This window comes from Lagopus leucura, unplaced genomic scaffold (genome assembly GCF_019238085.1).
Source record: "Lagopus leucura isolate 7727_CA_CO unplaced genomic scaffold, USGS_WTPT01 Super-Scaffold_73, whole genome shotgun sequence".
Taxonomy (NCBI): Eukaryota; Metazoa; Chordata; class Aves; order Galliformes; family Phasianidae; genus Lagopus; species Lagopus leucura.
The window spans coordinates 100,668,605-100,682,367 of record NW_024962252.1 but is presented as its reverse complement, the minus strand read 5'-3'; the positions used below and the strand labels follow the sequence as shown (position 1 = coordinate 100,682,367).

The following is a 13,763-nucleotide window of genomic DNA, read 5'->3' as shown; positions in this document are numbered from 1 at the left end:
GATTGCAGCATGTTGGTACTGCCAACAGATAGGATGATTAGTGCTAAAAACAATATCATCATTTAGATAAGCTTTCTCCTTCTGATAATTGCTTTTGAACTTGACTTGAACTTAAATGTTTTCAGCTCGGGAACTACAGTTATAATTCCTGAAACAGCTCATTCAGCCTGCAAAGGCATCAGGAGAGTCAGATTTTATTGATAAAATGTATCAAGTATTTTAAGTCCCTTGTCTTACATATTAAGTCCCTTATACCTCAAGGTCTCTTTTTATCCCAAGTGAGCAAAGGAACAGCTGTCCCCTCAATTGCATTCACAACCAACAAAAAAGAGGCTGTTGTATTTTGGAATAGGGTTGGACATCGCAGTGTCAGTCCATCAGTTTACTTGCTGTGTTAATGAGTTGTTCTGATGATAACCAGTGCTCTGCTGTCAGAAAGACAAGGAGGCAATGGTGGGGCCATGCAGAGCGATCAGGTTTTCACCAGACTGCATCCCTCATTGTGGTACCTTTGCCAGCAGCTCCCATATGGAGGTGCCTCCCTCAGAGTACGGAGACACCTGATGCCTCACAAGATTATGTCTGGTTAGGTCTGAAACAGTTTAAGACACGCCAGCATAAAAGGAAAGCAAAATTTTTTGCAGGAACTGCTATTCTGAGGCCATGCAAAAAAAATTAAAAAAGGGTTTGAAATGTATTCTTAAGCACAGTGTTTAGGTAGAAGCTCAGTGTTTTCCTTTGCAGGGACTCAGCAGATACCAGTATAAGTGCTGTGAAAAGGCTTGCAAAGATTTAATAAGCGATTCTTCCACTTCCTAATTAAAAACCACAATGAGCTTTCAGGCATTTATTTCCCTAATATTACAGGTTGTAGCAGTAATATTTTGTTCAGTCAAGCCTCACTAAAGGAAAATGCTTATGAGGTTTCCAAGGAGAGAAATAAACAAAATGGAAATGAATAGGGAACTTGGAACTTTTAAGTGTATGTAATTAAGAAAAAAAATACATCCTTCAGATAATTCTGGAAACTATTAGGAGATATTCATAATTCATAACCAGTTGTTTGGTTTTCTTTCAAGCAAGGGGGCAGCTTTACATCAAACACTGACTAGCTTTTCCATTAACTTGAATAAACAAAACAGTATGCTTCAAGTTAAGTGAACATCTTTTTTTTCTTCTTTTTTTTTCCTTTTTTTTTTTTTAAGAACTAGATGAATTAAAGAATAAGAACAAGACATTTTACTTTTCAAATAGGAAATTAGTTTGCATGCTATTTCTTCATGTTAAAAATACTTTGGAACACTCACAAAAACAATGTTAAGCTGAATTTATGGAAATGTTCCATATCAGTTTTGAAGATGATATGCCAGATGTCGGGGAGAACTCTTTCATCTGCAATAATGGAATAGTTTAATCCACCCTTGTTGTTTTTGAGTATAGTCCAAATGTATTGGTCATCATGGGTGGGTGATCCTCACTTAGGCAGGCATGAACCAAAACGCACAAGTCAGACCTCTAGCACAAAATCACAAGAAAGCAACAGCAGGAAATACTCTACTGAGAGTAGGAATAAGCTTTTGCAATGTAAGTCAGAAAGTTTACCATTATGACAGCTCGCATTTTGAAACACTCTGAGATTCGCAGATGCATTGCACTGAATTATTGGATTCAGCTTGAAAGCAAGCACACCCCCATGTGTGGCCCCAGAAAAATACAAGTTTTAAATGGACATAGATCAAAAACGTGAAATATTTGCCTTTTTGATGAACAGAGAGACTAATAGTTAACTATTTGCTCTTCTGTTGTGGGAAAAAAAGTATTCTTCCCTTTGAGCAGCTTTAAACATAGACATATGGTACACCTGTGTCGTTATTTTCAGAAATATATGTTGAAGTGCCATGGATAGAAGATTCTGTTGATTCTTGGCAATAGTTTTTGTGGCCTTGTATTAGACAAATGTTAGCCATACTACTTTTAATTGTAATAATCATTTTAATTACTGCCATTTGAACGGTGCTGTATGTATAGCTTCACTTAATAACCTGTGGTTGTGGCTTGATATCAAAGTATGTCCCTTTGGCAGAGCACAGTCCTACAGGTTTGGATGAGCCATGGCTTGTACTGGTAGGGGCCTGGAAAAAGATATACAGCACAGTGTAGAAGTTACTGTTTAAGTTATAGTACAGCATTAGGTTTTTAACTTCCCTTGTCATCTCCAGCATGGACAGCTACTGTGCAGAAAGCAAGGGAACAGAATATATGTTTGGGTACTAATTCAGACTGGAATTAGGGTGAATTTCTTCTCCAAAAGAGTGATGAGGCAGTGGCACAGCTGCTCAGGGAAGTGGTGGAGTCGCTGTCCCTGGAGGTGTTAAAGAACTGTGCAGCTGTGGCACTCAGGGACGTGGTCAGTGGGCACAGTGGGTATGGGTTGGAGGTTGGACTGGATAATCTTAGACGTCTTTTCCGACCTTAATGAGTCTATGATTCTGTGATCTTTTTACCTCTGAAGAACTGTCTCAAACTTAATAATTATAACTATTTTTTATGTTACAGATAGCAAAAACATTTTGCATGCAGCATCTCACTGTCAACTGTAGTCAAATGTAATTTCTGAATCAAAAGCAATTTACCTTTTGCAGTGTAGTTTGCAGACTGCATGGCATAGCCTTCTAGAGAAGGAAGCTACAGATTGAGGCAAAGTGGAGAAGAAAGGAAGTAATGCATCAGTTCAAAGCTTCATTCATTTTTTTTCTTTTCAGCTGCCTGCCACTCCCCAAGCAAACATGTGGGGGATGTTCTAGTGCTGAAAGCTATGGCTCATCCTTTATTTAGCTATTCTATGTGAGAAGTTGATTCAGTTTGGACATACCAGAGACAATACATAATTGTGACAAAATACTGCAGTCCAGACTTGATTATTACAGCTTGATCCTTTGTTAACTCTGTTGAGTAAATAGAGGAAGGATGCTTCTCCTGTACCTTCATATTCATGAAATCACTATGGTTGGGTAACTTGCCCAAACTTACAGTACCTGCTGACACTTTTTCAGTCACAAGATAGAAATTATACAAGGAACTATGAAGTTGCACCCCATTAGGTTGGTTTTTTTCCACCCTTTCTGCATTAATACTTCATATTACTTCTATTCTGTAATGCCATGATGTCCAGTAGTACTAGAAGACAAATCTACAAGTTCACTTTGCTGTACTCACAAATACGCGAGAGAACGTTTCAGCTTACCAGAAGAAGTTACACCATTTTCATGAAAATCATTTTAATTTAAACATTCTACCTCACTTATTTGCTTAAATGTAGGTCTTGGCTCCTGCTTTTATTTTTCTTGTGCAAACAAGCATTTGTGCAGGTTACCTTTGCTCAACTGTGAAGGCTCGTTACCAGGGCGATCAGTCCAATATACTTAACATGAGAGAGCCAAAGGAAAATTTAAAAGGAAGGAGAAAAAAAAAACAGCAATAAAAGGGGAGTTTATGGGCTGCTACAGTGTTATGGAGAATTATAGACGCTACCTCATGACACCACTGGATAGTGATTGCACTGTTGCAGTACAAGTCTCTGGTATTAGTAGGTTCTGCCACTCCAGAAGTGAGAAATTCCTCCAAATATTTAGTCTCTTGGTACCTACCAACCTGATGGTATGAAACAGATTTTCTGCTGGTATTTACCACCACAGAACACAGCTTCCCAACACCAACGAGTTAAAAGTTGTCTGGGCATTCAGCCCAGATGAATAACATCCCAAATGTTGAAGGAAGTAGCAAGGGAAATAGAAAAGCCTTTGACAGAAATTGTTGATAGCTTGCTAGGGCTGGGGAGGGAACCAGGGAATTTGGAGGTTGCTAATGTTGTTCCTATGTGTAAGAAAGGATCAGGGAGGATCCAGGAAACGACATAGCAGTGAGCTTGGCTTCAGTTGCAAGAACAATATAAGGAACATAAATAAGGGACCGAATACTTAATTTGGTACAATAAAGCAAGCCATGCTAATGGAAGAGGTTTAGTGGTCTAATTTCTTCAAATATTTTACCCTTACCTGGTCATTTCTGAGAAATACTAATACAAAATATCTAACAGAGAATGAAGGAAAGGTAATGAAAGGGATAAAAAATGAAAGGTATTATAGAAACCTGAAGTTAAGTAAGCTGTCCAAGATACCTTAGAGGCTGTGCAGATCGTTGTATGTCTAATATCAGACTCACTGGTGCCATTGCTTCTGTGGGAGGCAATGTTTTCGGTTCAGCTGTATCTATTAGAAAAATAGACTGAGTCATTTTCTGGTCTCACTCATACTGAGAATTCAGAAAATTTAAACTGATTAACCAAAATATTTATCATTTACATTCAAAACATTGAGAACAGCTTCACTGAAGTCAGTGACAAGTACAACACTGACATGGTTGGAGTTATTCTGGGTTTAGGTTTGTATAAACCATTCAGGAGCTGCTCCACTGGTGCTGCTCAGCAGGGACAGAAGAAAGAATTTGAATCCTGTAAGGTCACTAGCTCCCCTTCTTGATCTGCTGTAATACTCTGCTTGCAGGGTTGCTACAGAACAGAATAGAGAAAGGGACCCAGGGGCATTTTCTGGCTGTTATGAACACATGAATATGCAAACGGAGGAGGAAAACAGAGTAGTAAACTGCAGTATGTTGAGAACCAGAGAGCAGCAAGAAGCCAAGCACTGCAGTCCCAAGAGTAAGGCACACATGAGTTAGCTAAGAACACAGCTAGGTACGAGCTAGAGGAGAAAAGATTTAAGTGGCTTAAATAAGACAAAGGATAGTTTGGGTTGGACCTTTTCTACAAAAGCGCTGGTGAAATGCATCTTGTGAATTTATGTACTTCTCATAAAGATATGAAGAAAATTACAGAGATTAAGCTGTTGCATAAGTGAGCAAGCGGCATGAGTCAGGGGGTTTGGGAAAAATGAGTCACAGCATGAAGGGAACTGAGCCAGGTTTGTAGCTCAGAATGGGACTAGGAAAGAATTTTATGGATACAGATAAGAGCCTGAGAGAATGGATTGCAGGGAAAAAGTAGAAAAACTAACTAGTTCTAAAACAGGGAACCATATACGAGATTGATTTAGAGAAAGCTATAGCTAAAAAGCAGGTCAAGCTAAATTTCTGTACACAACTAGTGGTTGAAATATAGAGCAGGCTGCCAAAGTCAGCAGTGGAAGGACATAATTGTGTAAATCACTGCAAGAGGGAGTGTGGGTACATTTTTGGAAAATGAGGGAATCTCTGGGTATAGCTATTAGTGAGGCTTGTGGAATTAAAACTATGAAATGCAAGTTGGTTTATATTTTGAAGGAAGAAGAGCAAGCTCTGTTGCCCTCCATGGTTCTCACATTATTTCTTTGGAAACTTCAAACATCAGCCTTTGCAAATCAGTGTTATCTTAGTCAGTAGATGGCTGTCAGTATGAAAGTCTTCTAAAATGAACCTTCCAGAAGAGTCCAGAAAATGATTGGAAAAGGCAGCATTTGTATTAGGATGAGTCATGGGGATCTGATGGCCATAATTTTCTGATGGCCTGTTTACGAGGGTGGACAGTGATAGGACAAGGGGGAATGGTCTTAAACTGAGACAGGGGAGGTTTAGGTTGGATATGAGGAGGAAGTTTTTCACCCAGAGGGTGGTGAGGCACTGGAACAGGTTGCCCAAGGAGGCTGTGGATGCCCCATCCCTGCAGGCATTCGAGGCCAGGCTGGATGTGGCTCTGGGCAGCCTGGGCTGCTGGTTGGTGACCTGCACACAGCAGGGGGTTGGAACTGGATGAGCACTGTGCTCCTTTGCAACCGAGGCCGTTCTGTGATTCTGTGATTCTATTATTTTCTATAGTATAGATGAGTGTTTCTATAAACGCTTCCAGAAGAGCCATGTGCCTTGTATATAACTGAATGGAGAGACCGCTGTCCTTAAATGAAACATTCTTCTCTCCTTTCCCTATTAACTCTGACTGTTTAAATTTATGTAAGGTTTTTATACAGCAGTAATCACTGCAATTTCTGTCACAGCATTCCCCAAGGATAAAGTACTGTACCTCTTAGCACATTTTGGGAATGGTAACATTGGACTGAGAACATGCCTGAGAGCAGAATGCGAGATTCAGACAATTAAAGACTCATAATTCTTATCTATAACATGCCTAAATTATGGTTGTCAGAGAACCCAATTTTGCGTTTCCTACTCTCCGAGTACTGGATGGTCAAACTGTAACATTCTATCAAGTGAGTACTCTGGATACTGTAAGCAACATAGGGAAATTCAAGCACTCAATCCCAACGTTTATTTAATAAACATTTTATGTTTACAGATAGATAACTATTGAATGTGAAAATGCATCCCATAACAACAGCTTGCTGTCGATTCGGCTACAAGAAGGCTATGTAAATACTACAACGATCAAGACACTGAAGATAACCCAGCTCAGTTTTCAAATTCACAGGATCTGTGAAAGGATTGTTAGAGAGGCTCCGTTTATTTCAGAGGAAATTGTGCAACTACTAGGCTGTGACTGCCCAAAGAGTAATTGTCAGGGAATAGAATGGCATCAGCCACAACAGAATGTGTTACTGGCTCAATGAGATAAGGCTAGGTAGCCTGGCTAATCAGAGATATGAAGAATTTCTTTGAAATATTTTGACTCTCAAGAGAATTAATTAAACCTCTATCACAAATGTGTATTTATGTAAAAGATCATATTAGTACCCAAAGCCACACAGCAGCATCTGACTCACAGTGGCTTCCCATAAAGGCTTTAATACTCAAGGAGCAACAAGAGATAGACATGAGCAGAGAAGCTGTAACGATGGTGCTTGCTCTGGCATGGTTTGGAGAGCTCAGCTTCTTAGCCATGCTCCTTGCTGTCATGGGCTCAGCTGCTAAAGCTTTTCAATCTTTTTTTGTCCTTTACGCAAGCATTAAGTAATCACAGCATTGATGTCAGAGTAATTATCTATTATTTGAGCAGCATCTTAGCCTCAGTGAGTGATCCTCAGTGAGGATACAGTGAGTTTAAGAATTCATCTATATTTCATCCGTTGCATGTATCCATGATCAATTACAAATCAGATTATTTAACAATTTAACACAAACCTACTGCTCTTGTTTATCTGTAGTGAACAGAGCAACCTTGTAGTTGATTAGTTGAGACTAGAAAATATAAAGAAAGAGTGATGCTAAGAAAAGCTCATTCTCATTATGGGTTACCAATGTAACTTAAATTGCTTACCTGGGTGAGCAAATGTGTAATGTGTAGAAATTAAATTTAAACAGACTTGCTAAGGAATGAGTTTTCACGTACAGCTTACAGGATTCTTGTGTGAGATTGGCATTTTCTGCTGTGGCATCAGTTGCTGAAACACAGAAACAAACTTTGTCATGATGACACTAAATTTGGAAAAGAAGATGCAGAGGAAAGATGCTCAAGAATGAGCTTGTAAAAGCCCATTATTTTCTTTCTAGATCTGTTTCTTATACTGCACTCATCACTGTGGTATCTTGAGTGCTTTCCAGTAGTGCATTAAGCAACATGACAAACATCTGTCACATGTTTGTTCTCTCACCCTCTCCCCAGAGAGACAAGTGTGTGCAGTGGAGTGTCTTGTTTTAATTTTTTTAATTATTATAAATACACATGCACGTACACATGTTATTAAACATTCACGCTAGAGGAAAGGTCAAACAAATTTATCTTTCTCTTAGGATTAAAGCTGGTGAGCTCTCTGATGTTCTTATAGGAGTTTCTGTCACAGCCTTGCCCCAGCTTGCTATGTCTTCACAGTTATCAAGTCAGTCCGGTCATGGTCTGCAATAGGTGGAAACCAAAAGAATGGCTTCCTAGTAACCTCATTTACTTCTCTTATTTAAGGCCAGGGATTTTGTCAAGAAACATCAAATGGAATGAGATGGTAGGATTTAAGGAAAAACACATGCTTTGTGTAATCACAGTCTCATCCCAGTATTTATTGCATTTGATACAGATTAACGTAGGAATTGATGCAGTTTCCAGATTGCTGTCAGAATCTGAGGGCACAGTGCAATTTACGACAAACAAGCTAGGAATCTAACAGATTGGAAAAGTCTGATTTAAACTGGAAAAACAAGTTCTTAGAATAGTGAAGACTTAGGAGTTACCAATTTTTGTACGGTAGGGACATAACTGACAGAATGATCTGAAAGCTTTGTGGCCATAGTCACATCCCCACACAGCTATAGACAGTCCATCCATACAAGAGCTGTGAACAAAGAAGTAAGTGGCAGTGTCAGGTCAGTACTGACAAGGCCAGTGGAACGTGATGGTGTTTCACATGAGGGGGAAATGCATGTGCTTGTATACACTGTTCAACAATGCTAGCACACTTGAGAAAAATGGTCCACCTCATCCCAAGCAGACCTCCAGCTTGGATGTTGCTTCCTTTCTACAACTTCCACTCCCCTATTTGCTTGAACAACTTTCAGTGCAATTAGAAAAAACGAATGTTTCTCTGGTGGAGGATGATTCAGGTCACACTGATGTGTGCCAGGAAGCTCAGCATTTCTGTGGGCCTCACTGAGTGTAGATGCAGAGATCTGTGCAGCAACATCACACTGCCAAATCCACCAGTGCTTCCTTCTTTACTCCACAAGGGCTGGGCTGCCACCAATACAGTTCACATCTGGCACCACTTCCAACACTGAAATCTTCACACACTTGCTCACCCTTTTCTATCAATCACAATAGTAGACATAGCGGTAATTATTGCAATACCAAAGATTTCAGAACTGAATGTTCCAGCACTGGAACCTTCCTAGCATAGTTGCCTGTTGTTCCCTCCCACAGTATTTTCCTTGAAGCACTTACGAAAAATGGTCCTTAGGCTACCAATTAATTTCCCTTAATATTACCGAGTCCTTCACACAGATGTGAGCAGGACTGTTCTAATCATGGCGGCCTCCTGTCCTCAAAGAACCTCTTTCCCTAGCTCTCCTAGCGACCATCTCAAAGAAGAAAAAAAAAAGCCATCCAGAAAAATCATCAAGATAGTGAAAAGTACCATGATAGTGCATAGTGACAACAGTAATAAAATCCACCAACATGATGCCACGTACTAATGGGCATTTTCACAGCGCGTAGAAGCCAAACAAGACACACATGCCCACTCAGTGTGAGCTGCAGCCCAGTCCAGGGCACTGACTGAAGTAAGAAGCTTAGGAGAGCTCTGAGGGGTTCCTTGAAATAAGCCTCAAGAAAAGGTCCCTCTTATAAACACAGATCTTTGTGGCCATAGTGTCAAAACCTCCAACAGTTTCCAACTGGGGAGGAGGTTAGCAGGCAAACAGAACTTTTCAATAATTGTTTTTCTTTCAAACTGAACTTACCATTGGGACAGAAATCAAAGACCCCGAGTGCATAAGTCAATCTAGTTTGTTTTGTTTTAGCTGAGTAGCTTATTATTCCACAGAAAAATAAACTCAGTGGAAATCGAACCAGGGATGCAAGTGACTGCACAAGGACTCCATGCATTTTAACTAATCCACCTTAAAAGCTCGCTCACGTTAAGTTCACTCATATATGAGCTTCCTATGGATCCAGCCAATTCTCTCTGTTCCACAACAGTGTGCATACTTCAAAAGGGTTTAATCTGTATGAGTGTTATAGCCATTTCATTTTCAACTTCTGTAGAAGCTGGGGGTGCATGCAAAGCGTAGCAAATTCCCTGCAAAGACTTGCACTGCATCCACTGTGCTTTGGCTCAAGTGGTTAATGATGTGTCAGGTTGGTATGAGGCAGCCAGATCTTGTCCCTGCAAATCTTTACACCTGAGAATGTGCTTTTCAGCTGCCACTAGAGAACAAAGCAGTCAGCAAGGCCTGCACCAGCACAGCAGTACTGTGCCGAAATGCAAAGAGCTAATGCAAAAGGACTTCATTTTTCCTGTCAGATTGAAAAATACAAATGTATATGTAAAATATTCGGACATTAGGGGAAAGGGCAAACACTGAGAGTTAATTCAAACTGTTGATGGTTTATTTTTTATTGAATCTTGTGGTCAAAATTGTTTTCATTTGCGATGTGAAAGAATCCATCATTTTTTCCAAAGCACCACCCAGAATCTGCCACTGGTGATGTTCTAACGTCCCAAGTGCCTATACAAATAGAGAGGTCAGCTGAGATTTGTAAACTAGAGATCATAAGTTTTAAGGAATTTGTTTATTCAGCCTCGAGTCTCCAAATTGTGTACAATGCCAAAATTAAAAGTCTTTTCACTGTACTGTGTCAGGTTACAATAAAAAGCTCTCCAATGCTTTGGGTGTTCAGAGGAGAAAATAAAATTGCAGTTCCATTTTAAGCAAGCTGTTTGTCAGCACATGCACTTTAATTGCATGTAAGTACCTCCAGCAGTTATAACAAATAGGCAAAGTCAGAATGTTTTTATACTTGTATAAGCCTGTGCTTAGTGTGAATGAGAAGCTGCCTGAATTACACAGAAAAGTATTGGTCGAGTCTTTGCATTTTTAGCTCTACTGCTGAAATACAGGCGTACTCCGTTTCCAAGCACTCGAACAGATTGACTGAATTAAGGGAATTTTCATGGGAATGACAAGAGGCAGATCTCTTCCTGATGAGAAGGCCACCACATACCAAGTTCCGAGTCCCTCTCAAATATGTGGAGCATGGGAACCATGCAAAAAAAAGATCACCAGAGTCCTTTATAACATTAGCAAAATATTTCTACATCTAACCCTTGAGAAAGAGCTGAGCTACTTTTGTTGAAGTTTTCTGGAGTAGTTCAGCATGGAAAACAAAAAAGCCAAATGGGTAAAGTAGCATAGAGCTGCAAGGCACATTCAGAAAGTTTTATAATGATAAGTCCAAATAATAATGCTACTTGACCAAAAAAAAAAAAAAAAGATTGTTTTAAGTAATTTATCTGGAAATATTTTCAAACGTGGTTAAAAACTATGAGAAATGTGATCAGAGTTTAAATCCTGCAAATGGAATAAGCTTTGAGATTCCATCTTTGGAGTATCTGAACTTTGCTGGCCTCATTTGTAGATAGCTTGAAAATGAGTAAAACTTTTCAGCAGGTTAAATGCTTTAAGTAAGCTTTGTCACTAACATCATATTTGCTGTTTTTCTAAAGATATAGATGAATGTGCTACAGGAACTCATAACTGTAGAGCTGACCAAGTGTGTGTCAATCTCAGAGGGTCCTTCAGCTGCCAGTGTCCTCCAGGTTATCAGAAACGAGGGGAGCAGTGTGTTGGTAAGTCTTCCTCTGGCCTAAATTACTTTCTTTCATTACTTGAAGTTGCAACCCCTTATAATAAAACGTGGGTAAAAAAGCTGTGTATTTTTGAAATGCAATGGAATAATCACTTTATCAAAATAATTAATCACTAAAACATGTAACTAGAAACTATTTTGAGTGTAATCAACACTTGGAATTGAACTTCACAAGATTAAGTTTCTTAATAGTTACTGTTGTGTTTATTATTTGTACTGGGGCATTGCCTAATGTCCCAGATACAGTCATAAGTCTATGATAGCAGCAAGCTAAAGCATGTCTTTCCACTGACCTCAGTGAGATTTGAATCCAGATCTGCAGGACAAAGCACTACCTTCACACGGACCTAATCCCTGCTCTGCAGAGCCCCCATGCACAGTCTGTTTTATGAGTATAAATGTAAGAGATGGAAACTCTGAATGCAAGTATACGATATTTGCAACTTATAAACCACTGTGCTTTATTCCTTGGGCCAAAATAAACCATCGGCACCTCTGGGACCTATACAAGTAGAGCATTAAATTAAATCCAAGTGCAGCATAAACACTGCATCTTTCCTATTCCGTCCTCATTTGGGGACGTTATGCAAAAGTGCCATTACTCTGTTCCTGCAGTCCTCCGTCAGCCTGTAGCACCTCTTTAATCATGGTTTCAGTGGATGAAGTGCTGTTATAGGCGCTCCAGTCCTAAGCCTGAGGTCTGTCGAGTGATGTTAAAAACAACTCTGAAGTAGGAGAATCAACTGTGTACATCATGAGGTGGCATTCAGGATCTTGTAAGTCACAGGACTGGTTTTATGCAGCCTAAGAGAAAACGGTTCTTTGGGCTACAGCAAAGCAGGAGCAGATCATGTTTTCCTCTTTTTCTTCATGTTAAGGATCTTGAACTTGAAAAAGTTTATGGAAAGAGTTCTGGCTCTTCGAAAAAGGCTTGACAAGGCTGTAGGTAGCCACTGCCTACCAAGGGCTGCAGGAGGGACACTGGAGAAGTTTCAGTACGCATCCAGTCTAACTTAAATCTCTGGCCATGGCTTTTCTCAGGTGTTCTGAGCTGAGGGCTATAGAAATCAACCCCCAGAATCTTTTCTAAAGGTATGCATCAGGCTCTTAACTGACAAATTGGTGTAAATACAGATGTGTCTGATATTTCTCAGTTCTCTGTGCAAAAGGAGGATGAATAGTTTGGGAGCATAGGCACAAGAATAGTTTTGACAGCCTGCTGATATACATATAAAGTTTTAAATAGATGGGTTTTATCTATGTTTTTTTTAGTAGTATAGAACTGCTGTGCAGTAACACTTCTGATATCATGGCCCAGGGCACTACTTGAAAGCCTTACAGGACATAAATTACAGAACTCAAAGCAGTATGATACACCCATATATCTTTGCATGAATCCGTTTATGCATCTAAATCTACACTTAAAGCTGTCTGGAAAGTGAGATTTCCCTTCTCTTATTTAGGTCAAAAGCAAGAACAACACCTGTGTTACATATTACACAGTGACCTAAATTATAAGTACGTTGCTGCACTTAGTACTGTCAGCAATTCAGAATAAAGCCTGTCTTTGGGCACTTTATTTTATTTTATTTTTATTTTTAACAATTTAGCCAGAAAATGTTCTTGATAGAGATTCTCCATATGGGAGGAAATGTTTCTTTCAAATTTGAACAAAAATTTTCCAGACTTCTTTGGCCTCAAGTTAGAGGAAGAAAAGGACTGACTTCTAACCATTCATCATTTCTTTTATACATTACATTATTTTATTTTAAGAATTTGGTTGTTCACTTATTGCAGAATTAGTCTTTCCTGATACACAGGACTGCAGATAGAGTGAACTGTACTCCAGCATGACTTCAAACAGAAGATTTGGCAGCACTGGGTAGATTATGCTTAGCACTTAGGTCGACGTGGAGCTGATGAGCACAGGAGCCTAACTCTGCAAGGAAAACTCCCACTGAATTGGAATGTGATCCTGGAAGCATTTCCATGCAGAAACACAGTGTCTAAAATGCAAAGCATCGCTTATACACCTACATTGTTCAGTCTTTCAACAGCAAATTGTAGAGCTTAGTCCTGTAAATTCAGGGATGTGAGATCTGCTGTACCTCCCCATTTATTCCATTTCTACTTCAGAATTTCCCTGCAACAAAAGAGCTGTGGCAGCAACCCCTACTGCACGGATAGTCAGAGATTTTCCAATGTAAGCCTTTTCATTCAAACTCATCCAAAACTAAGATTAGCTCCTGACAGAGGATGCAGAATGGACAAAGAAGGGGTTAACTTCTAATGATTATTTTTTCACTCCACATTAAAACAAACACTTGTCTCATAATAAAAATTAAAAACAAAAAAAAAACCAAAAAAAAAACCAACTTGGCCTCTTTTGAAACACAACTATGGTGGAAACAGCTGGAGGTAGGAAACTCAAGATCTGGCATGGTTATGGGAAGTGTCTTTCTTT

General features: G+C 39.4%; 1 protein-coding gene across 1 annotated transcript in view; it reads left to right on the top strand.

Annotated features, from left to right (window-relative positions):
• The window catches only part of EFEMP1 (EGF containing fibulin extracellular matrix protein 1), a 50,976-nt gene that overhangs the window by 24,120 nt on the left and 13,093 nt on the right, over positions 1 to 13,763 (top strand). Inside the window, exon 5 of the mRNA XM_042879566.1 lies at positions 11,157 to 11,279. Coding sequence (XP_042735500.1) covers positions 11,157 to 11,279 — 123 coding nt within the window. The remainder of the gene's footprint in view (positions 1 to 11,156; positions 11,280 to 13,763) is intronic.